This window comes from Staurois parvus, unplaced genomic scaffold, assembly GCF_062004578.1.
Source record: "Staurois parvus isolate SC_StPar_1 unplaced genomic scaffold, SC_StPar_1.0 ptg001060l, whole genome shotgun sequence".
Taxonomy (NCBI): domain Eukaryota; kingdom Metazoa; phylum Chordata; class Amphibia; order Anura; family Ranidae; genus Staurois; species Staurois parvus.
Window position 1 is genome coordinate 934,739 of NW_028318856.1, and position 25,056 is coordinate 959,794.

Below are 25,056 nucleotides of genomic sequence, written 5' to 3' on the forward strand. Positions count from 1 at the left end.
ATTCGCGTTGAATCCGAAATTTTGCCTACTTCGGGTGCGCGAATCGAATATTTCCCGATCAGCCGGCAAAAGTGTCCCTGCAGTGAGCTCCGCTATTTCTGACAGTTCTCTGACAGAAGGAACACATGTACAGCGGTTGAAACATTGTATCTATTAGTTTCCATTTAGGATACAGATGTTTCAACCGCTGTACATGTGAAGAAGCTGTGAGAGAACTGTCAGAAATAGAGGAGCTCTGCACATACACTTTTTGCCGGCTTGGAATTAATCTTATTTTCATCCTACTTCTTCTTCTTCTTCTTCATCCTCATCCTCAGAAGAAGAAGAAGAGGATGAGGATGAGGAAGAAGAAGAAGTAGGATGAAAATAAGAATAATTCCAAGCCGGCAAAAAGTGTATGTGCAGAGCTCCTCTATTCTGCAGATACACTTAGAGGAGCTCTGCTGATACACTTAGAGGAGCTCTGCACATACACTTTTTGCCAGCTTGGAATTAATCTTATTTTCATCCTACTTCTTCTGCTTCATCCTCATCCTCAGAAGAAGAAGAAGAGGATGAGGATGAGGATGAAGAAGAAGTAGGATGAAAATAAGAATAATTCCAAGCCGGCAAAAAGTGTATGTGCAGAGTTCCTCTATTCTGCAGATACACTTAGAGGAGCTCTGCTGATACACTTAGAGGAGCTCTGCAGATACACTTTTTGCCGGCTTGGAATTAATCTTATTTTCATCCTACTTCTTCTTCTCCTTCTTCTTCATCCTCAGAAGAAGAAGAAGAGGATGAGGATGAAGAAGAAGAAGAAGAAGTAGGATGAAAATAAGATTAATTCCAAGCCGGCAAAAAGTGTATGTGCAGAGTTCCTCTATTCTGCAGATACACTTAGAGGAGCACTGCATTACACTTAGAGGAGCTCTGCACATACACTTTTTGCCAGCTTGGAATTAATCTTATTTTCATCCTACCTCTTCTTCTTCTTCTTCATCCTCAGAAGAAGAAGAAGAGGATGAGGATGAGGATGAAGAAGAAGTAGGATGAAAATAAGATTAATTCCAAGCCGGCAAAAAGTGTATGTGCAGAGTTCCTCTAAGTGTATCTGCAGAATGTCATTTATGGAAACAAATAGATACAATGTTTCAACCGCTGTATGGAGTGAATGTCCCAGAACTGTCAGAAATAGATCATTTATGACAGTTCTGGGACATTCCCTCCATACAGCGGTTGAAACATTGTATCTATTTGTTTCCATAAATGGATCCATTTATGGAAACAAATAGATACAATGTTTCAACCGCTGTATGGAGGGAATGTCCCAGAACTGTCAGAAATAGACTATTTATGACAGTTCTGGGACATTCCCTCCATACAGCGGTTGAAACCGCTGTATGGAGTGAATGTCACAGAACTGTCAGAAATAGACAGAAACTGTCACAGAACTGTCCTTCTTCTCATCCTTCTCCTTCTTCTCATCCTTCTTCTCATCCTTCTTCTCATCCTTCTCCTTCTTCTCATCCTTCTCCTTCTTCTCATCCTTCTCCTTCTCCTTCTTCTCATCCTTCTCCTTCTTCTCATCCTTCTTCTCATCCTTCTCCTTCTTCTCATCCTTCTTCTCATCCTTCTCCTTCTTCTCATCCTTCTTCTCATCCTTCTTCTCATCCTTCTCCTTCTTCTCATCCTTCTCCTTCTCCTTCTCCTCATCCTTCTCCTTCTTCTCATCCTTCTCCTTCTCCTTCTTCTCATCCTTCTCCTTCTCCTTCTTCTCATCCTTCTCCTTCTCCTCCTTCTCCTTCTTCTCATCCTTCTCCTTCTTCTCATCCTTCTTCTCATCCTTCTCCTTCTCCTTCTCATCCTTCTCCTTCTCCTTCTCCTTCTCCTTCCTCATCTCCAAGGGCATTTAAATTAAAGGTACAGTGTTCTGCACTAATTTAAAGGCTCTCTGAAGCCTAGAAACCCTTTTAATAAGTTAACTTCGTAGCGAATTAATTCGCATCGAATCGAATTTCATACTGGAATTCGCCGAATCAGCCGAATCGAATTTTTGAAAAATTCGCTCATCTCTAATGTATATATATATATATATACACATACATGCACACACATATGTATATCAAAAAGAATGTGCAACACTAAGTGAAACAAAAACCAGTGAAACACTTGTGAAACATTCCGAAAAAAATTAATAACACTCGTGCTCAAGAAAATATATAATCCTGAAGTGATACACTCAGTGAGAATCCTACCCACACGTGACACTTCTAGTGAGTAAGGCAAATATACCCTTACCAACAGTAGGAAAACCAGCGCCTTTATAATACAACTTGTAGAAATCCTCCAAAGGAACTTTCTCCTCCTCTCCTCCTTCACTTGTTACTAGAGTAATACTGTAATACCATCCTCAATCACAAGCCTTGATCACAGATTTACCAGGCTCCAATGTAATGGAAATTAACCATGATGTGACTCCGTATATATTCAAGATAGTACCATTTTAATGAATCTGCTTACATTTAAAGTTGATTAAAAATGTGATTTGGAACAAAACCCCACTTTCTGGGGATTATCAGGCAGTTCCCACATGAGGTGTACAGTGATTCCCCCAACAAATATGGCCGCTGTGACACTTCCGGTTCCTGCTTCTTGCGTTTGACGTCACTTCCACTTGACGCGTTTCGTCATATCCGGGACTTAGTCATAAGAGATAAGCAATCCCAGAGAATCCAGTGTTTTCTGATGTACCCCGGGTCCCACCATCTTCCTTTGGTACATCATCAGGAGCCAACTGTCTCTTCTGGGTTCTTGCATTGCAGAGAGCTATGGACGCCGGTGGAGCCCGCTGCCTGATCAGGAGGGAAGGAATATACAGACACAGTGTACTTGAGCCATAACACAGAAGTTGATGAGAAGCCACACACCAAATCTACATTACCCTTTGACAGGAGGGACTGTGTTGCCTGTAAGTATCACAGATCTAGTGACATTACCAGTGCTTCAAGGGACCAGTGTCAGTGCCTGCGTCAGTTCTTGAAGGGACAGTAACGGGGGGGGGTGCTTTGACATAAGAGTTGGGCCCCCAACGTGATGGTCAGCACAAGAAATGGAGTAATACATATTGACTGCTGAACTGTTGTACTTCCTCTAGTTAGTATTGCCTGGTACAGTGTTGAGATGGGATTGTGCTTTATAGCAGGGGTCTCCAAACTTTCTAAGAAAAGGGCTTATTTACTGTCCTTCTGGCTTTAGGGGGGCAAGACTGTGGCCAGTGGAAGCAGAAAATGCCCCGGCATCAGTGCCCCATCATTGGTTTAATGGGCGGAATAGTGCCCCGTTGTTGATATGATTGACAAGAATAGTGATCCATTGATGATATCAGTAAGAAGAATAGTGCCCCATTGATGGTGTCAGTAAGGGGAATGGTGCTCAATCATTGATAACAGTTGGTGGAATAGTGCACCAAGGGCCAGATAAAGGCAAGCAAAGGGCCACATCCGACCCCGGGCCGCAGTTTGGAGACCACTGCTTTATACCAATTATTGTACGTCTTCTACTGTTCATCCATTTTGAAGTACATTTCTTACTTCTGCAGAACCATTTGTTGTGTCAATACCTTAAGCCAGTGGTTTCCAAACTGCAATCCGAGGGCCAGATGTGGACCTTTGCTAGCCTTCATCTTTATTACCTCCCAGTGATATAAGGCACTCTTCTTCCAACTGACACAAACAGTGGGGCATAATTCCTGCAACTAACACTAATGACGGGGAACTATTCCTTCCACTGACACCAATGATGGGGCACTATTCCTTCCACTGACACCAATGATGGGGCACTATTCCTCTGACTAACACCAATGATGGGGCAACATTCCTCTCACCGACACCAATGATGGGGCACTATTCCCCTCACCGACACCAATGATGGGGCACTATTCCCCTCACCGACACCAATGATGGGGCACTATTCCCCTCACCGACACCAATGATGGGGCACTATTCCTCCCACTTACACTAATGATGGGGCACTATTCCTCACACTGACACCGATGATGGCGCACTATTCCTCTCACTGACACCGATGATGAGGCACTATTCCTTTCACTGACACCGATGATGGGGCACGATTCCTCCCACTGACACCAATGATGGGGCACTATTCCTCTCACTGACACCAATGATGAGGCACTATTCCTTTCACTGATACCAATGATGGGGTACTATTCCTCTGACTGACACCAATGATGGGGCACTATTCCTCTGACTGACACCAATGATGGGGCACTATTCCTCTGACTGACACCAATGATGGGGCACTATTCCTCTGACTGACACCAATGATGGGGCACTATTCCTCATCCTACTGACCACCAACCCTGAGGCCATGTTTGTTTTCACTGATGTTGGGCCCGGGACATTTTCTACTCCTCTGCCCACAATTCGACCCCCCCTAAAGTCTGAAGGACATTAAACTGGCCCTTTGTTTGAAGGGTTTGGAGACCGTACTGCGCTCTTCTCACTGGACAGTTTCATATGTTGTGACTGGGAGCCTTCATGACAGTATAAATCAGTGGTTCTCAACCTGGGGGTCGCGACCCCTTTGGGGGTCGAACAACCCTTTCACAGGGGTCCCCTGACCATCAGAAAACACATTTCCGATGTGTAAAGAGCAGCTGCTGTGGTGAAAGCAGCAGTTTTGGAGGTAAAACGACACTCATGAATTATAATTACAGGGTAAATAATTTTATGGTTGGGGGTCACCACAACATGAGGAACTGTGTTAAAGGGTCGCGGCATTAGGAAGCTTGAGAACCACTGGTATAAATGAAGCCTTACCTTAGATTCACACTTTCCATTTTAGTGCGTTTACAGAAATGCACTACTGTCCCTCTAACATGGTTTCCTATGAATCTAGTTCACATCTTTCACTGTTCATTTTGAGCTGTGGATTTTTCAAAGGGTCAGCCACTTTTTGTTCTTCAGCAGACTGTGTTCTGCATGTAATAGACTTTAACGGAACTGCACCTAAATGCAGTAAAGTGTTGTGTTTTAGATGCATGTTGTGTTTAGTGTGACTTTAAGCTGGTTGTTAAGGAGCAGGCAGCCACCACGTCCTTAACAACCAGCTTAACATTCCCTGCTGACAGCGGAATGAAAACAAAACAACTGCTGGCAATTAAAAATTCAGGGAAAACACAGCGTGCCCCCCCACGGTCTAAATTTTAACGGGAATCCCACACCAAAATTTAAAAAATAACAAAAAAAAAAAACGGAGAGGGGTCCTACCCCTAAATCCATACAAGACCCTTATCCAAGCATGCAGCCTGAACCATACCAGGCCACAGGCCCTCAACATGGGAGGGAGGGGTGCTTTGGGGCAGGTAGGGTGTCCCCTTAAAGCACGTTGTCCATGTTGATGGTTGTGGGGGTGCCTTATCAGAATCTGGAAGCCTTCTGCATCAAGGGGACCCTCAGATCCTGCCCCCCCATGTGAAGGTGTATGGGTACATACTAAACATGCCGTGGTCGGAAAAAAAAAAAAAAAAAGAAGAGCTCTGCACCTGATGCTGGCTCCCACCGCCAGACAGCCCCTAAATAAACTAAGGGGTGGGGCCACTTGATGATGTCACCTTATGACATCATCAACCACCGCATCTGTAGCATGGACCCCATACTAATTCACATGGAGGGGTGGAAGCTGGGGGCCACCTTGTCAAAGGGGTCTTCCAGATTATGATAGGTCACCCCCTCTGCACCCCCACAACCACCAGCCAGGGTTGTGGGGAAGAGGCGCTTGTCCTCATCAGCATGGACACAAGTTGCTTCGGGGCATGTGGCCTAGGTGGGGGGGTGCTTTCTCATCCCCTTTTTCCTGACCTCCAGGCTGCATGCTCAGACAAGGGCCTTGCATGGATATTAGGAGCCCCACGCTGTTTTTTTTTTTTTTTCATTTTGGCAAAGGGTTCCCCTAAAAATCCATACCAGAGCCAAAGGGTCTGGTATGAATTGGGGGGGGGGACCCCACAGTGTTTTTTTCCTGAATATTTAATTGCCAGCAATATTATGTTTACAATCAACTGTCAGCAGGGAGTACCTAGATCAAGGTTTGATCTAGTTCAGTGCCAGGGTTAGTGTTTGGGTCAAGGTCAAAGGTCAGGATTTTTTTTTTTTTTTTAATTGGTATCAGTGTCAGTGTGTTTTAGGAAAAACAAAATGCGCACTATTATTTCTGGGCTGTACTACGGGTACAAACAACAAATAACCTACACATACATGGTATCGCTGTGATCATCAGGAGCTGGAGAATTTATTTTGGGTCGTCCTTTGGTGGTCGATTATGGTAGTAACAAGAAACGCACAGATAAATTAAAAAAAAGATTTTTGTACTATTTTGAGCCAGTTTTCCTTTGCTAATAATAAAGAAAAAAAAAGCAGGAGATATTCATTACCATTTACCACCAAATGAAAGGCCCATTTGTCCTGAAAAAAAAAGCCGCGGTACAATCCACCTGAATACACAGAGTAGTTGTGATGATATGTGCGGTTTTACGAACACAGGTCAAATTTGTCAAATTTTACTTAGGCTTTAAGATTTGTTTTACCCTTAGGCATGAAGGGGTTAAGGACCGCCCTATAGTAGATATACTGTTACAGGGCAGCCCCGCTGTGCAAAATCACATATAAATGTGATTTTGCACTTCTGGGTAGAGGGCACTAGTATTGCCACTTCATCCCTTTAAACCCCAAAGACATATTAATGACATATTCTGTGGCTAATTAACCCCTTGCCTACTGGGCAATTATACCCCCTTCCTCCCCAGGCCAATTTTCAGCTTTCAGCGCTGTCACACTTTGAATGACAAATGCACGGTCATGCAGCACTGCACCCATATAAATTTTTATAATTTTTTCATACAAATAGAGCTTTCTTTTGGTGGTATTTACTCTCCACTGGGTGTTTTATTTTTTGCACTATAAACAAAAAAAGAGCTAAATATTGAAAAAAAAAGTTTCTTTTTAAATTATAAAATTTTGCAAACAGGTAATTTTTGTCCTTCACTGTTGGGCATTGATGAGACTGCACTGATAGGCAGCACTGATAGGCACCACTGATGAGGTGGACTGATGAGCACTGATATGCAACAATGATAGGCATTGATGGGTGGCACTGACTGGCAGCACTGCTGAGCAATGATGGGTGGCACAGCTGGGCACAAGTGGATGGCACTGATGGGCACAAGTGGGCGGCACTGATCATCAATGCTGTTCCCGAGCGCGAGGAAAATGCAGCCAATAACCGGCAACCGCATTTCCCGGTGATCAGTGTGTCATTGGACACGGCTGATCACGTGGTAAAAGACCACTGTAATTATCCTTTTACCACATCGCGTGATCAGCTGTGTCCGTAGGACACGGAGAATGCCGGGGGCGCGCGAGAGGGCGCGTTCTGGGAGGACATCATATGATACCCTCCCAGAACTTAGTGCCATATCTGCATTCGTTCAGTCCCAGAACCCGTGTCATTAATATGTGTTCGGGTTTAAAGGGATGACGTGGCCACCCTAGAGGGTGCGTGTGCGTGCCGCCATACTCACGCTGTACAAAGTAGTTGTGATGATATGTCCGGTTTTGCTAACACGTGTCAAAGTTGCAAAATTGGGCTTAGGCGTTCACATTTGTTTTATCCTTAGGCGTGAAGGGGTTAAAAAACACCTTATCAGGACATTTAAATTGGGACTGGATCACTATTTCTCACAGACTATTTGTGGACTTATGTTTTTTTATGATTTCTGAGGAGTTAGCACACCGCAGTAACCTCCCTGGCGGTATTCCTGAGTGTAGCTCGGGGTAAAGTTTCAGCTCCACAAGCGGTAACCCTGAGCTACGCTCGGGAATACCATGCGGCGTTGCTCCGGGATCCCTTGATCACTTACCTTGAACTGCGCTCCCGCGATGTCCCCCCTGCAGTGTCCCCAGCCATCTCCTCCGGCCCATACCGGCATCTGTTATCTGGGTTCCGTCCCCTGCGACATCGGGACGTACGGGGGACGAAACGGCGGGAAATTTCAAAATGGCAAAAAGTGACATTCACTAAATACACTAAAATCACATAGTATAACATTACTGTATAAACCATTTCACATACATTTTGTCCCGAGTGCTTTGTCCGGCGCCCTGCCTACATTTTGACTGTTCTTTCTGCCTGGAAACTGAGAAACGTCCATGGCGTCCAAAAAGCGTCCCTTTAGGTCAAAAGCGGTTTTAGACCGGCTAGAGAACAGCGATAGTAAATCAGAACCACTTGCAGAATTGAGTGATGATTCGTGGGGGAAATTCTTCATCAGACACTGAAAACGATTCTGCGACTGAGCTCAATGATGTGCGAACTTGGCGCTATATTTCAAATTTCAGTGTTTTTGTTTATTATTATATTATTTTTTAGGATTATTTATTAAATTATAATTTATGATTTCGTGTTTCAAATTTTATCATACCCGGGATGTTTACTAGATTCTTGTTCAGACAGATTTCAGTGAGTTATTCCTAAAAATTACAGACCTACAATAAAAAAAAGAAAAAAACATATTTCCATGCAAAAAAATATACCGCTTTGAGCACAGAAATTTGGACATAATCAGACCACTAGGGAGGTTAAGTCCTCCTACACACGGGACGTTTTTACAGCGGCTGTTTTTGGCTTTTAACATTTTTTCTACAGCCAATAAACCTCCAGCGTGTTCTCCTGTTTCCATAGACACAGACTGTAATCAATGTTTTTTGACTGGAAAAACTCCAGAACTAGTGGGTTTCTAGAGGAGATTTTTTAGCTGTAAAAAGGCTCTTACACTGAAAAAAACATGGTAAAATGCAGCAAACTGTCAATTTTGGGCATTTTTTTTAAGCAAAATTTTATTTTTTTGTGCAAAAAAAAAAAAAAGCTAAAAAACATGGCTAAATGCTAAAACAAAAACCCTCATTTTTAACGCGCCTTTACACAGCTAATGCTACCAGCGTTATTAAAGCGCCCGGTGTGCATAGAGTTCACAAATCTATAATTTTTTTGGAGTTTGAGTACACTTGGTGAGTGGTTGCAGCAATCCCCGTTTTTGATTTGATCACTTAGCGCCGTTATCGTTTGTTACTATAAAGCAACGCACGAGTGTCACCTATTATCTTCTATCCTTAGTACTCCCTTTACCTGACCTAGCTGTAACTATGTCCAAGACAATTTCACTTTTTTTATTTTTTGCATTGATGACAACTTTAGAAAAGCAAAAATGATGTTGCAAATTATGGTTTTACAGAAAACACCGGAGATAGGAGCTTTACCCAGGCTCCCTTACTCAGATAGAAGGCGGCATGGAGGGGTTTGGTGAAGGTGGTGCTGAAGGTGTGGAGGTGTCTGATGAGATCATTCAGCTGGTAGAAGGACAGACGGCCACCTTCATAATCCAGATATAATCCCAATCTCTGCACAGGAGACTCCGGGTGTAACTCCTGTAATTTGGAGTAATGTTTACATGAATATTTCTTCTCAGTTATGCCAAAACTCCAGGACTTGTTATTACACCCCATACCAGACACACCTCCAGCTCTCTTTATACTGGGATAGCCAACCCCCACATCCCAATCCCCACAGTCACCAACCTCCACTTCCCAGTAATGTCTCCCATGGGAAAAACTCCCCCTACTCATCACCTGACTGTACAGTGTAAATCTCTGTGGTAGTTTTGGTCTAATCATTGGTATTTCAGAGTGGGATGCTATTCTCAAGTCATTGGACATAACCACAAATCTATTGGCCGTTTTTTCATCCAACAGCAGATTGGTTGCATCCTGTATATCGGGATTGGTTTTTAATTGCATATTAGAGAGAAGATCAATTATAGATCTGTGTAACAGAAGAGAGATGATAAAAACATCCAGATCAAAAACAGAAGATTCCTCCACATTCTGGTCTCCTGTGTCCAATTCCCGATCTTGTAGGACAGTTGTTGGGTCGGTCATGTTACACAACTTCTCGACGTGATTGATTTTCCTGGACAACTCATCCTTCTGCATCTCCATCTGTTTGATGAGATCAGTGGCAGATAATGAGACCTCCTCTACCTGCCTGGTGATCTCACTCAGGACTCTCTGTTCCCGGAGCTCCAGCTGTCTCCTGATATCCTCAAAACAGGGCAGAGACTCTCTTCTTCTCATCGTCGGCTTTTTCTTGTACTTTTCTATTTTGATTCTGTAGATTTAGAATTTTCTGCTCAGTTGCCTCTCTCTTCATAGTCATCTTTTCTAGAACATGTCTCAGTTTCTCCTTCTTCTTCTTCAAAGCCTCCTCTAGAGGTTGCACATCGTGTCCTTCATGTTTCCCCACCAGACAGCAGGACACACATAGGCAGAGGGCATCCTTGGAGCAGTAATACTTTAGAAGCTCCTTGTGGATGGAGCATTTTCTTTTACCGAAGGACGAGGTGGGTTCTATCAGCATATGGTCCACTGTCTTGTTGTGGGCTGTCAGGTGTTTATCACACATAGACGTCTCACAATGCAGACAAGTCTTGACAGCTCCCGCTGGAGAATCCACACAGTACATACAGAGGATCTCACTTTTCTCCTCCTTTTGTTGTGTAGATTTGAAGTTGTCTACAATGTTACACAGCCTCATTTTCTTCTTCAAAGAAGGACATCCTATATACTCCTCTCTGCAATCTGGACAGGAATAAACTCCAGACCCCTCCTGTGTATCCAGAGCAGTCACAATGCAATCTCGGCAGAAGTTGTGACCACATCTCAGTGGCTCCGGTTCCGTATAAAGGTTCAGGCAGATGGAGGAGCTCAGCTCATCTCCTAGGGCAGACGACGCCATTCTGGGAAAAAGGAAGCGGAAACAAAATTAAAAATCTGTTTTCATAAAGGGAATGGAGGCTTCACAAGTTAATCCCTACAGAGAACCCAAAGCAAATGATTTTACTTATTGTATGTTACCAAGACTTCCAAAACAATTTACAGAGAAAGGCCACTTATCTATGGCTCATGGTTAAGTTTTAAATAGTTTGTAGCAAAAATATTGTACCATCAATTTTTTTGTGGTTGTGATAAAAAATATAGATTATGAGCTGGGGATTGGTAGTGGGTAGAAGGGCTTTTTCAGATCAGTGGTAATGCTTACTGACATCTGAAAAGTGATTTGTGATGGATCACTTTTAAATGGGAAGTATAGCAGCAGCTACAAATGTTCAAGAAGTGCTACTGATGCACTTTTACATTGCACGACCGAACTGCAACTGCAAACCATGCGTTTTGCACTGCAGCCCCATTGATCTCAATCAGTGAGTTCGACAAGTGGTGCCATCTTTTCAAAATCTGAAGAGATAGAAATGCCACTGCCACAGCATGTGTACAGATCCTTTAGGCTATAAATGTTAAGATGCTGGTGGGCAGCCAGCATGTCCAAAACTGTGGGGGACATGTGTCCCAGACTCCACATTGAGAAGGGCACCAATGCTGACAGGAGTAGTGAGAGTAGCATCGCTACTCCTGTCAGCTCAGTGCTGATTGTGAGGAGGAGAGAGATGGGAGAAGGTGCAGGCCGTGCTCGCTCTCCTCCTCCTTCCTGTCAGTGCACTGCCAGAGAGAGGGCTCTAAAGCCCTGCACACCTCTCACCCAGCCCTTGGTTACTGAAAGCTGGGGTCCTAATTACCAATTGGCATCACTTATTTGGTCCACCCCCCACCCCAGCTCACAGGGGACAGAACTTCCCCATTTACACTTGCTCTGCCTGTCATGTTTCACATGACTGTCATATGCCTTTAAGTGTTTCTATATTTTTTTATGCTCCTCCCTTTCCTTTGGTTTAGTTAATGCTGTATAGATAGCCCAACCCCCTTCCCAGTAATGCATTGCAGCTCTAGCCTCATGTCAGGGAGCAGGAAACATTATGATCTTTTGACCTATCGAATGTCCATTGTTGTAAGATTCTCTCAGGTTTATGGAATAAACTTCACAAGATCTACAAGATGTCTTCTGGATTGAGTCACTGCCTGTGTTATTCAACTAAGATTGGAGTTATTGCTATCTCATCACAACTGTAAGTTACAGAGATCACACTTTCAATGCTTAGATTGGAGAGACAGAACACTGCCTCTGAGCTCCTTCTGTGCTGCTACAACCATGCTGGTTATGATAGGGGGCACACAGATGCAAGGGGGTACTTTGATGTAAAGGGGGGATGCTTATTTAGGGGGGAACTGATGTAAAGGGGAAGCTCTGATGCAAGAAAGGCATTATTATAAGGGAACACTGATGTAAGGGGGGATACGGATGCAAGATGGTTAATTGATGTAAGAGGGAACATGGTTATAAAGGGAGGGATTGACATAAGAGGGGATACTGATACAAAAAGGGGGAAATTATGTGAGGGGGGCTTTGAAGTAATGGGGGACACTGATGTAAGGGGGGGTGATTGATATAAAGGGGGGTTCTCTGATGCAAGGGAGGCATTATCATAAGGGGGAATTGGTGTAAGAGAGAACACGGATATAAAGGGGGGAATTGATATGAGGGGCTCTGATATAAAGGGGGAAATTATGTGAGAGGGCCTTTGATGTAATGGGGGACACTGATGTAAGGGGGGTGATTGATATAAAGGGGGGTTTTCTTGACGCAGGGGAGGCACTATCATAAGGGGGAATTCATGTAAGAAGGGACATTGATATAAAGGGGGGGGGGGGGGGGAGTGGTGTCAGGAGGGGCTCTGATGCAAGAGGGCAAACTGATGTAAAGGGGCATTGGTGTAAGAGGGGACACTGATGTACTGTAAATGGAAGTTCTTATGTAAGGAAGGCACATTTGTAAAGAGGGACACTGATGTAGGGGGGGAACTGATGTAAGAGGGCGCTCTAATATAAGGGGACACACTGATGTAAGGAAGGACTCTGATGTGTTGTAAGTAGGGCTCTGAAGTAAGGGAGGGGCACAGATGTAAGATGGGACAATGATGTAAGGTGGGGTGCACTGATGGAAGGAAGGATACTAATGTAAGGTATGGTATTGATATGAGGAGGCACACTGATGTAAGGCAGGACTCTGATGATAGGAAGGACTTTAATGTCAGGGAGGATTCTCAGGTAATGGGGGAAACTAATGTAAGGGGGGACATTGATGCACTAGAATAATATTGTAAAAAAAAAATAATGATTTAAAAATGAAAATAATAATAATAAAAAAAAAAGAACACTGACACCATCCTCTTTGGGGTTTGAACTAAGTCTACCCCGGGTGAAAGAACATCTAACTTTACCACTGGCAGCCTGGGGGCAATAAAACCACAGCTCAGCCACTAGTTAGTACCAGCCCCTCTGGTCACCAGTGTGAAAGAGTCCAAATTCTCCCTGGGGTGAGCAACCTTTGTTTCACAGATACCAGTCCAGGAATGTCTTGACAAACAAATTCAGCTTCAACAAACCTTAGCTATGTCTCGGCTCTTACTACACATCAATCCCACCTAACAGCAGCCCCAGCCTGCTCCTTGTCAGCCTCCCCATACACAGCTCTGCAGGTCTCACCAACCTTTATCACCAGCAGACCAGACCTGTCTGCTCCATGGGATGCACAGCTCAGACTGGGTCCAGGTGAGTCAAAATTGGATTAAAAGGGGAGGAGCAAAACCTGAAGTGGACAGAGGATCAGAGGACTGGAGAGGTGGAAGAAAGGAGCCGGGAGATGTGGAAATCCCCAACAGGACTTTTTCAGGATCCCTGCCAGACCCTGCTACAAGACCAAATAATGGAGGAGATCCGACCTCTGTGTGTTCTGGACACAGACGAGATAGAATGGTATAGAATGGTATTCATTCCAGCAGTGGATCCCTCCCCATCCGAGGCATTTGGGTTAGATCAGAACTCCTTAACACAAGGATAAGGATCTTTATTTTGAAGCTGAGGGATGGGTATGGATGTTTGTATGGTTACGTTGGTCCAGCTTGGAGAAATGTAAGCATGTATGTGCCACACCTGGACAATTTCTACTACTACAGGGATCTCCATTAGCTTCGAGTCCTGTGCTGAGCGGATACCCTACTGCCTACAGAACACAGGAGGTCACTTGCTTGGTACAGATGCCAATCAGAGAACACTTTGCATTACCTCAATGATTGCAAAGTGTCCTCTGATTGGACAAGGTGAAGAAGCAAGGCAGTGATGTTATAACCTCTGTGATGAGAGTCACTTTGGGTGGGGGGCCTATGGAACCCAGCTCACTTTGGAGAGGTGGGGAGACCCCTGTCTCAGCTCCCCATATCCCTCTTATGTGTAAATCACCCTGTGCCTGTTAGGGGTGCAGGGTGATCTGTCCTAATATTGGGGGGACTTTGTCTCTGTAGACATGTGTAGGAGATGGGTGGGGGGTTGTCCCCTGAGTGTATGTATCTTGTATCTGTGTTCAAATAAAGTAGTCTACTTCCTGATTTACTTCAAGATTGGTGTCGTGTAGTCTTGTATGGTCGGCTGTGGTGTCTGTTGTCGGTGTTCGGACGGGGAAGCGGTATTCTAACGGAAGTACCCAAGCGCAGTCTGGGTCGGTTCCATTACAACATCCATATCATCCAATCAGAGAATGCGTCATATTCATTAATAAAATGTAAAGTGTTCTCTGAATGGTGCCTGTGCCAAGTGAGCAACCTCCTGTGTTCAGTGGGCAGCAGAGCAAGGGACCTGGACGCTAGCAGCAATCACTGTAGTAGCGATGACTACTACAGTGTTTACCAGCATCCACAGAGTTCCTCCATATATAGTCCAACCTGGACCAATGTAACTATGCAAAAAAAAAGCCATACCTGAAACTCAGCTTTCACCACGTGACTTTATTATTTTCTCCAAAGTCTAAATTGTAAAAATAGAATATATATTCCACAATTTTCATATAAAGTTATATTAGGATGACATCTAGAGGCCAATAATTATATAGAACAAGTTCAGATTGATAAAAGAGGACATCTTGTGGTTGAAAACGAGATGACAATGTAAATTTCATACTACAATTCGATGGAAAGAATTCACTGCAAGATGTGAGATACATGGGAACATGTTTATATATTTACTTTTACATAACTAAGAATTTTTTATTTCATTAAAAATAAAATTAAAATACTCAAAAAATACTAAAAATACCAAGAAATAAAACTAGGGGGAGAGAGAGAGAGAAGAGGGAAGAGAGCGAGAGAGATATAAGAGAGAGAGGGGGGGAGATGGAAGAGAGAGAGAGAGAGGAGGGAAGAGAGAGAGGAGAGGAGAGAGAGAGAGGTGGAGAGAGAGAGAAGAGGGAAGAGAGAGAGAGGAGGGGAAGAGGGGGGGGAGAGGGGGGAGAGAGGGGGGAGAGAGAGGGAAGAGAGAGGGGGGGGGAGAGGGAGAGAGAAGAGGGAAGAGAGAAAGAGAGAAGAGGGAAGAGAGAGAGAGGAGAGAGAGAAGAGGGGAGAGAGAGAGAAGAGGGAAGAGAGAGAGAGAGAGAGAGAGAGAAGAGGGAAGAGAGAGAGAGAGAAGAGGGGAGAGAGAGAGAGAAGAGGGGAGAGAGAGAGCAGAGAGAGAGAGAGAGCGAGAGAGAGCGCAGAGGGAAGAGAGAGAGAGAAGAGGGGAGAGAGACGAGAGAGAGAGAGAGAAGAGGGAAGAGAGAGAGAGAAGAGGGAAGAGCGAGAGAGAAGAGGGAAGAGAGAGAGAAGAGAGAAGAGGGAAGAGAAGAGGGAAGAGAGAGAGAAGAGGAGAGAGAGAGAGAGAAGAGGAGAGAGAGAGAGAGAAGAGGAGAGAGAGAGAGAGAGAAGAGGAGAGAGAGGGGGGGAGAGAAGAGGGAAGAGAGAGAGAGAGAGGGAAGAGAGAGAGAGGGGGGAGAGGGAAGAGAGAGAGGGGGGGAGAGGGAAGAGAGAGAGAGAGAGAAGAGGGGGGAGAGGGGGGAGAAGAGGGGGGAGAGAGAGAGAGAGAAGAGAGAGAGAGGGAGAGGGAGGAGGGAGAGAAGAGGGAAGAGAGAGAGGGAGAAGAGGGGAGAGAGAGAGAGAGAAGAGGGGGAGAGAGAGAGAGAGAGAGAGAGAGAGAGGGAGAGAGAGAGAGGGGGGAAGAGGGGAGGGGGGAAGAGGGGATGGGGGGAAGAGGGGAGAGGGGGGGGGGAGAAGAGGAAGGAGAGGAGAGAAGAGGGAGAGAGGAGGAGAGAGAGAGAAGAGGGAGGAGGGAGGGAAGAGTGAAGAGGGGAGGGATGAAGAGGGAAGAGGGGAGGGAGGGAGGGGAGAGAGAGAGAGAAGAGGGGATAGAGAGAGAGAAGGGAGAGAGAGGGGGGTAGAGAGAGAGAGAGGGGGTGAGAAGAGGGAGAGAGAAGAGAGAGAGAGAAGAGGAGAGAGGAGGGAGGAGAGAGAGAGGGAGGGAAGAGAGAGAGAGAGGGAGGGAAGAGAGAGAGAGGAGAGGGAGGGAAGAGAGAGAGAGGGAGGGAGAGAGAGAGGGGGGGGGAGAGAGAGAGAGAGAGAGAGAGGGAAGAGAGAGAGAGGGAAGAGAAGAGGGAGAGAGAGAAGAGGAGAGAGAGAGAGAGAGAGGGGGAAGAGAGAGAGAGAGAGAGAGAGAGAGGAGGGAAGCGAGAGAGAACAAGGGAGTGAGATAGAGAGGGGAAAGAAGACACGTGGCTGGCTGGAAGTGTGGGCGGGGCAGACAGAGGAGGAGAGGGCGGGAGGAAGAGAGGCAGCTTTCTCTCTGCTCTCCTGTCTGTGTGTGGGGGGGGGGGGGGGACTGTCAGCACTGGGGACTGCATATGCTGACAGATCCCCTGCAGTGCTGGAGGGGGGAGCCATGGGGGAGCATACAGGAGCTGACCTCATGCAGGAGATGGATAGGGGAGGCACATAGAGCAAACGAGAAATGCACAGTCCTCTATGTGCCACCCGTCTCCCTCTCCAGCCGACTCCATGGCTGACAGGTTCTCTGTCTCCTCACCCATCCTCACCGCCGAGCACACACGAACCCGCCCAAGCACACCCCCCTGGCCAAGCACAGCCCTTTGCAGTGACGGCATTGGTCCCTTCTGCCTGGGGGCGATGCTGCCCCCCTGAAAAGTGCCACCCAAGGCAGATGCCTTGTTTGCCTCACGGCAGATACGCCCCTGGCTGGATTGCGACAGCTGAATGGTTATTGGTACTGTCGCGATCGTACTGATGCGCTGGTGTCGGAAATTCAATCCCTGACTTGGTGATTCAGGCCGTTCCTGGACCAATTGACTTTGGGGAGTTCAGTACCCAGAACATCCTGTGGGCAGGTACAGGAACACCCCCCAGGGTCAGTTGGCCAGGAACTCCCACCTGCGTCCATATCCCCATAAATTGGGGACCCTGACATTTGGACATTGTGATTCGTATGGAGCCCGTCCTTATTGACTGATGTATCACAGACTTTCTCTGACTTGCTCCAGTCGCAGGATAAATCTTGGCAAAAGTTTTATTTCTGTTTTTTATATAGTGAAGAGTCTATGTGTGTCTTCTTGTATTTTTTGTATTTTCTGTAACTTTTTATACCTTGTACATATTGTATGCACTGCCAACTTTCGGGATATTAAATCTTAAAATTAATAAGTGACTTCTGTGTACTTAAGCACGGGTTCATATCTCCAGAGAGATTAGATTTTATTGTATTTTAGTGCCTGTAAACGCTCGGTCAAACCCATTGCCAATCTGTATGCAATTGCACTGCTTGTTGGCAGATTGCGTGCAGATTGTAAAGGTAACAGATCTGCCAGACGGAGATCTGTGTGTGTGTGGGGTGTCCCAGCAGACCATTCTGTGGATAAACCGTTGGGTGGTGGCAAGTTACTGTTTGTGGTGTGTCTGGTGTAGAGGGGTGTGGACAGTGAAAGAATGATTAACACCGGGGTTCTGGCTTGTAGGATAGCTGAAGGGACCTTAGAAGGGCGTATGATTGCTAAGCTGCTCCTCAACTCTAATTAGTGCATCAGATTGTATATAAGATTTGTATCTGCCAGTGTGTGTGGTCGACCAGCTGGATTGGAGTGGAGTCTCCCTCCGGTGGTGGCCAAGAGGTAGTGCAGGCTGTGAAAGTATATCACGGCCGGTCTTATATACATTTATATATTCAAAGTTAAGTCCCCCTTATTCCCTCTTACCCCAAGTCACGGCCGCACCTGCGCGCCTCGGTTAGCTAGTCGCTGTGGGCGTGGTGTGTGGGTGAACTCGTGACAGAATATATATATATATATATATATATATATATATATAAAAAAATAAAAGATATAAGGGTGAGGGAACAAGGCTTCGTTCACACCGATGCGGTTTTTAGTGCATTTTGCAGAAACACACTACAGGCCATTTAACATGGTTTCCTAAGGAACACGTTCACATCGATGCTTTTTTGAGCTGCTGCGTTTTTGGAAAGGGTCAAGGACTTTTTAAAATCAAAAAAGCTGTGTTTTTGCTACACCAGAGTTCAAATGGAGAATCTGCTGAGCTGCATGGTAGTGCGTCTTTGTCCCGTTGTGCATTTTTATTCTGCCCAGCACCAAAAAAAAAAAAAAAAAAAAAAAAAAAAAGCTAAACAAAAAACGCAGAAAAAAATGTGTCAAAAATATGCAAAGAAAAAAGCAAAATGAATATGAACAGCACTGAAAAATGGAAAAAAAAAAAAATCAAACTGCATAGGTGTGAACGGAGCCTAAAACCACATATTGTACTGAACGGTGCCGGTGCTTCTTTTTGAGTAATGTTGGTTTATGTTCTTAGTTTAGCGCTCCATTAATTGTTCCAACTATTACGAATTTCAAAATCATTTCACACTCTATTTTTATTAATAAAAAAACTTATAGAAAAAAGAAATACATTGTAAATTATAGTTTTATAGAAAACATCGGAGATACTAGCTTTACCCAGGCTCCATTATGCAGATAGAAGGCGGCATGGAGGGGCTCGGTGAAGGTGGCGGTGAAGGTGTGGAGGTGTCTGATGGGGTCACTCAGCTGGTAGAAGGACAGACGGCCACCTTCATAATCCAGATATATTCCCACTCTCTGCACAGGAGACTCCGGGTGTAACTCCTGTGATCGAGAGTCATGTTCACATGAATATTTGTTTTTCCTTATGCAGAAACTCCAGGACTTGTTATTACGCCCAACAGCAGCCTCCTTTCCAGCTCTCTTCATACTGGGATAGCAAACAGCCACATGCCGTAATCCACAGTCACTAACCTCTACTTCCCAGTAATGTCTCCCATGGGAAATACTTGCAGTACTCATCACCTGATTGTATGTTGTAAACCTCTGTGGTAATTTTGGTTGAATCTTTTGTGTTTCAGAGCAGGATGCTCTTTTCAGGTCACCAGATAAAATCATAAAGTCACAGGCAACTTTTTCATCCAAGAGCAGATTCGTTGTATTCTGTATGTCAAAGTTGGTTTTTATTTGCATATTAGTGATAAGATCAGTTATAGATTTGTGTAACACAAGAGAGATCATAAAACCATCCAGATCACGAATAGAAGAGTCTTCAACATTCTGGTCATCTGAGTCTGATTCTTGATCTTGGAGGACTTCTTCGGTATCTGATTCCTGATCCTGGAGGACTTCTTCAGTATCTGATTCCTGATCCTGGAGGACTTCTTCAGTATCTGATTCCGGATCTTGGAGGACTTTTCTGGTATGTGATTCCTGATCTTGGAGGACAGTTATTGGGTCGGTCATGTTACACAACTTCTCAATGTGACCAATTTTCCAGGGCAACTCATCCTTTTGTATCTCCAACTGTTTGATGAGAGCAGTGAGTGATAAGGAGACCTCCTCTACCTGCCTGGATATCTCACTCAGAACTTTCTGTTCCTGGACCTCCAGCTGTCTCCTGAGATCCTCAAACAGGGCAATGACTCTCTTCTTCTCCTCATCTGCTTTCACTTGCACCTTTCTCTTGTGGTCCTGTAGGTTTTTTAGTTTCTGATCAATTGTTTCCCTCTTTGCAGTCAGTTTTTCTAGAAAATTTATCAGTTTCTCCTTTTTCTTTTCCAAAGCCTCTTCTAGAGATTCCACGGCATGTCCTTTATGTTTCCCCACCAGACAGCAGGACACACATAGGCAGACGGCATCCTTGGAGCAGTAATACTCCAGAAACTTCTTGTGGATGGAGCATTTCCTACTACTGAAGGACGAGGTGGGTTCTATCAGCACATGGTTCACAGTCTTGTTGTGGGCTGTCAGGTGTTTATCACACATAGAAGTCTCACAATGCAGACAAGTCTTGATAGCTCCCACCAGAGAATCCACACAATACGTACAGAGGATCTCACATTTCTCCTCCTTTGGTTTTGTAGATCTGAAGTTGTCCACAATGTTACACAGCTTTCTTTTCTTCTCTAGCAGAGGCCACTCTGTATATTCCTCTCTGCACTCCGGACAGGAATAGACCCCAGACCCCTTCTGTGTATCCAAAGCAGTCACAATACAATCCCGGCAGAAGTTGTGACCACATCTCAGTGACACCGGCTCCGTATAAAGGTTCAGGCAGATGGAGCAGCTCAGTCCCTCTCCTAGAGCAGATGAAGCCATTCTGGGAACAAGGCAGAGGAAAGGAAACTAAAAATCTGTTTGCATAAAGAGGGTGGAGGCTTCAATAATTAACCCTACAGAGGTCAGAGAGAACCCAGAGCAAGGGATTTCTACTGATTGTTAAAGAAATAAATATGCAAAGCAGAAGCCACTTATCTCTGACTCATTCTTAGTTTAGAATAGGATGACAAAGATTATCCCGTGATTTGTTTTAAGGTTGTGATAGGAAACATTGACCAAATATCGGATGAGATCCATTCTCTGTGTTTTCTGGACACAAACTAGATAAAATGTAATTCATTCTGGCTCCCCATGCAGGGTAGGTTTACATCTGTGCGGGTGGTTCCACTGCGGATCCTCACAAAGATTTGTGCAGCCGCACCACCCGCACAGAGAAATGCGGACCAGCAGGCGGGTGACATTAATTCTAATGGCACGCCGCCCGCACTGGAAATTGCAACCGTACTGGGAACCTCGGCTGCGTTTTCAGAAGAAGTGCAGGGACTTCTTCATTGTGTGTCCCAGGGCACGGGAGTCCATTCAAATGAATGGGCTCTTGTGCCCGTTCAAAGCACGGCCGCATAGATGTGAACCCGGGTGCAAGGCATTTGGCTCAATTCACAAACTTCAAACACAAGGATAAGGTTCGTTAACCATGTGGTTGTCATTTGTTTTAATTATTATTGGAAACCTATAATGGTCATCTCTTTGAAAATAAGGGTTGGGTCCTTCACTCTGGGATCGTTCCTGTGCGTTTCCACGAGCGTTCCTGGGCGATTTCCCGAGCGTTCGGGAGCGATTCCTCGAGCGTTTCTGTGCGTTTCCCAGAGCGTTCCTGTGTGATTCCGTGAGCGTTCCTGTGCGTTTCCCCAAGCGTTCCTGTGCATTTCCCCAAGCGTTCCTGTGCATTTCCCCGAGCGTTCCTGTGCGATTCCCTGAGCGTTCCTGTGTGATTCCCTGAGTGTTCCTGTGCATTTCCCCTGAGCGTTCCTGTGCGATTCCCCGAGCGTTCCTGTGCATTTCCCCGAGCATTCCTGTGCGATTCCATGAGCGTTCCTGTGCGATTCCCCGAGTGTTCCTGTGCGTTTCCCTGAGCGTTCCTGTGCGATTCCCCGAGCGTTCCTGTGCGATTCCCCGAGCGTTCCTGTGCGATTCCCCGAGCGTTCCTGTGTGATTCCGTGAGCGTTCCTGTGCGTTTCCCCAAGCGTTCCTGTGCAATTCCCCGAGCGTTCCTGTGCATTTCCCCAAGCGTTCCTGTGCATTTCCCCGAGCGTTCCTGTGCGATTCCCTGAGCGTTCCTGTGTGATTCCCTGAGCGTTCCTGTGCGTTTCCCCGAGTGTTCCTGTGCATTTCCCCGAGCGTTCCTGTGTAATTCCATGAGCGTTCCTGTGCGATTCCCCGAGTGTTCCTGTGCGTTTCCCCGAGCGTTCCTGTGCGATTCCCCGAGCGTTCCTGTGCGATTCCCCGAGCGTTCCTGTGCGATTCCCCGAGCATTCCTATGCGATTCCTCGAGCGTTCCTGTGCGTTTCCCCGAGCGGTCATGTGTGGTGCGTTTTGACAGTCCGTTCTTTTGAAAGAGCTGCAAAATGCACTGGACCACTGTAGGGCTTGCACTCATTTTTAAAAATGCACCGCAGTACCATGTGATTTGTTGCCCACAAACATATTGCATTTGGGGTGCTAAATAAAAATACATAGGCACCTGCACCGAACATTTATAGGGAAAGTTGATTCATCGAATATCTGATTGCCTCTCGGGGGATCAGGAAGGAATTTTTTCCCTGCAGGAGCAGATTGGATCGTGCTTTGCTGGGTTTTTTTCACCTTCCTCTGGATCAACTGTGGGTGTAGGATTATAACTTGTTTTTTTTTTTAACTGGATGGAGTTTTGTCTTTTTTCAGCCAGACTTAGGGCTCATTCACTCTTGGCTGTTTTACCAACGCTTGCCAAACACCCATATAGCGTTTGGCAAGCGTTGGTCCAGCGTTTGCGGAGCGTTTTTTAACGCGCTGCAAACGCCGCATGTGCGGTTTAGTGGCGGTTGCTAGGCATTTGCTGAGCGTTAAAAACGCCCCACAAATTCCTATAATGAAGTTTGAATGGTGTTACCGCTCCACAAACGCCCGCAACCGCGTCGCAACCACACCGCAAAAGCCGGCCAGGCGATTGCGGAGCGGCACCATAGGCTAGAATAGGAGGCTTCAACGCCTCCTGACTTGACCAGAGGCGTCTGTTTTTCCGTGCCGCGACACTACCGCTCTCGTTAGAACAGCACCATGTGCTGCAATGTGCAGAATTGGCAGAGGCATTTGGAAACCGGTAAAAACGCTTCCCAAACGCCTCTCTGCCGCCTGCACACAACGCTAGTGTGAACGTAGCCTAAAGCTGGCCATACACATGTAGATTTTCATTTGAGAATCTTCGTTTCAAGAATATTTGTTTGATTTTTTTAACCACTTGCCCTCCAGAGGATTTACCCCCCTTCCTGACCAGGCCATTTTTTGCAATACGGCACTGCGTTACTTTGACAGTTGCGGTCATGCAACACTGCACCCAAATTAAATTTACATCCTTTTTCCCACTAATTTCTTTCGGTGGTATTTGATCGCCTGTGTGGCTTTTATTTTTTGCGTTCTAAAAAAAAGATCGACAGTTTTGAGAAAAAAAAAAACATTTGTGACCCTTTGTTATTAAACATGTCCAGTAAAAAAAATTTAAAAATCAAATTTCGTCATAAATTTCGGTCAAAATGTATTCTGCTCCGTGTCTTTGCTAAAAGAAATCCCAATAATTGTATAATAATTGGTTTATGTGAAATTTATAGCGTTTACAAATGGCGATATATATAGTGGAATTTTTTTTTTTATTTTACTAGTAATGGCTGCGATCAGCAAATTATAGCGGGACTGCGGCGGACAGGGGCGGACTGACCATTCGAGGTCTCGGGCACTGCCTGAGGGCCCGGGGTCAGTAGGGGGCCCCATGAGATGCCTCTGGTACCTTTCATAGGCTTTTTTGGGTGTGGTTTAAGTTTGGGCAAGGACACAGGGGCCCCATGATCCCCTATTGCCCGGGGGCCCCATGAGTTGTCAGTCCGCCCCTGGCGGCAGACATTCTGACACTGGGAGGGAGGGGAACTGACTGTCACTGACATCTCCAGTGACCCCAATACAGTGATCAGTGCTAATAAAAAGCACTGACACTGTACTAATGGCACTGGGCAGGAAGGGGTTAATCATTAGTGGCGTCAAATCGATGTTTGTTTTCTACAGCAGTGATGGTAAAATTTGAAAACTTTTTTCAAGCAAACAAATTTTTAGCCAGTGTATGTGGTTATCGTTCAGAAATGACATTCATTTTAAACTCAAATATTAAAAGCGAAAGAAAATTTTCAAATGACATTTGTCCATTCATCGAATGTGCAAAGAATTTTCGTACGAATATTCTCGTCTGAAAATCTAGATGTGTATGGCCAGCTTAATAATCCCCATCCTGGTGTGCCAGCTTTTTGAATTGAACCCATTGTTCTTCCAGCTACTTGATCACACGTTTTCAGTCCACTCCCTGATTAATTGCCTACCAGCAAGGAACAGGTACATCCCTGGTAGGGTTGTCACCTCATCCCTTTAAAACTGAACACATATTTATATCACAGGTTCTGGGGCTAAGTGAATGCAGATTAGGCAGCACATTGGCTAAATGTTAGCACTTCCACCTGGCAGTACTAGGGTCATTGGTTCAAATCCCAACGATGGCACCACCTGCCTGGAGTTTGCATGTTCTCCCTGTGCCTGTGTGGGTTTCCTCCGGGTACTCCAGTTTCCTCCCTCACTCCAAAAACATGCTGGTAGGTGATTTGGCTCCTGTCTAAATTGTCCCTAGTATGTGTATGTATGAATGTGAGTTAGGGACCTTAGATTGTACGCCCCTTGAGGGTCAGGGACCTTAGATTGTACACCCCTTGGGGGTTAGGGACCTTAGATTGTACGTCCCTTGAGGGTTAGGGACCTTAGATTGCACGCCCCTTGAGGGTTAGGGACCTTAGATTGTACACCCCTTGAGGGTTAGGGACCTTAGATTGTACGCCCCTTGAGGGTTAGGGACCTTAGATTGTACGCCCCTTGAGGGTTAGGGACCTTAGATTGTACGCCCCTTGAGGGTTAGGGACCTTAGATTGTACGCCCCTTGAGGGTTAGGGACCTTAGATTGTACGCCCCTTGAGGGTTAGAGACCTTAGATTGTACAGCCCTTGAGGGTTAGGAACCTTAGATTGTACGCCCCTTGAGGGTTAGGGACCTTAGATTGTACACCCCTTGAGGGTTAGGGACTGATGTGAATGTACAATATATATGTAAAGTGCTGTGTAAATTGCCGGCGCTATATAAGTACCTGAAATAAATAAGGCACCAAGAGAGTTTAATTACCACCTTAATCAGCCCCAGAACCTGTGTAATTAATGTGTTCGGGTTTAACTGCACCTGCCTTCCAGAGGATTTACCTCCCTTCCTGAC

At 45.5% G+C, this 25,056-nt stretch overlaps 1 protein-coding gene and 1 pseudogene across 1 annotated transcript; both read right to left on the reverse strand.

The window, feature by feature from the left end:
- Positions 1 to 9,275: 9,275 nt before the first annotated feature.
- LOC149440678 (E3 ubiquitin-protein ligase TRIM21-like) lies at positions 9,276 to 10,848 on the reverse strand (annotated as a pseudogene).
- A 7,923-nt stretch (positions 10,849 to 18,771) lies between these two features.
- Positions 18,772 to 20,544, reverse strand: LOC149440679 (E3 ubiquitin/ISG15 ligase TRIM25-like). Its single transcript, XM_089658261.1, has one exon. The coding sequence runs from the start codon at positions 20,542 to 20,544 to the stop codon at positions 18,841 to 18,843; it is 1,704 nt and encodes a 567-aa protein (XP_089514387.1). The 3' UTR covers positions 18,772 to 18,840.
- Between the last annotated feature and the right edge of the window lie 4,512 nt (positions 20,545 to 25,056).

What these genes read in the sequence shown, in the direction of transcription:
- LOC149440679 (XM_089658261.1), bottom strand. Translation starts at nt 20,544, where the DNA reads ATGGCTTCATCTGCTCTAGGAGAGGGACTGAGCTGCTCCATCTGCCTG.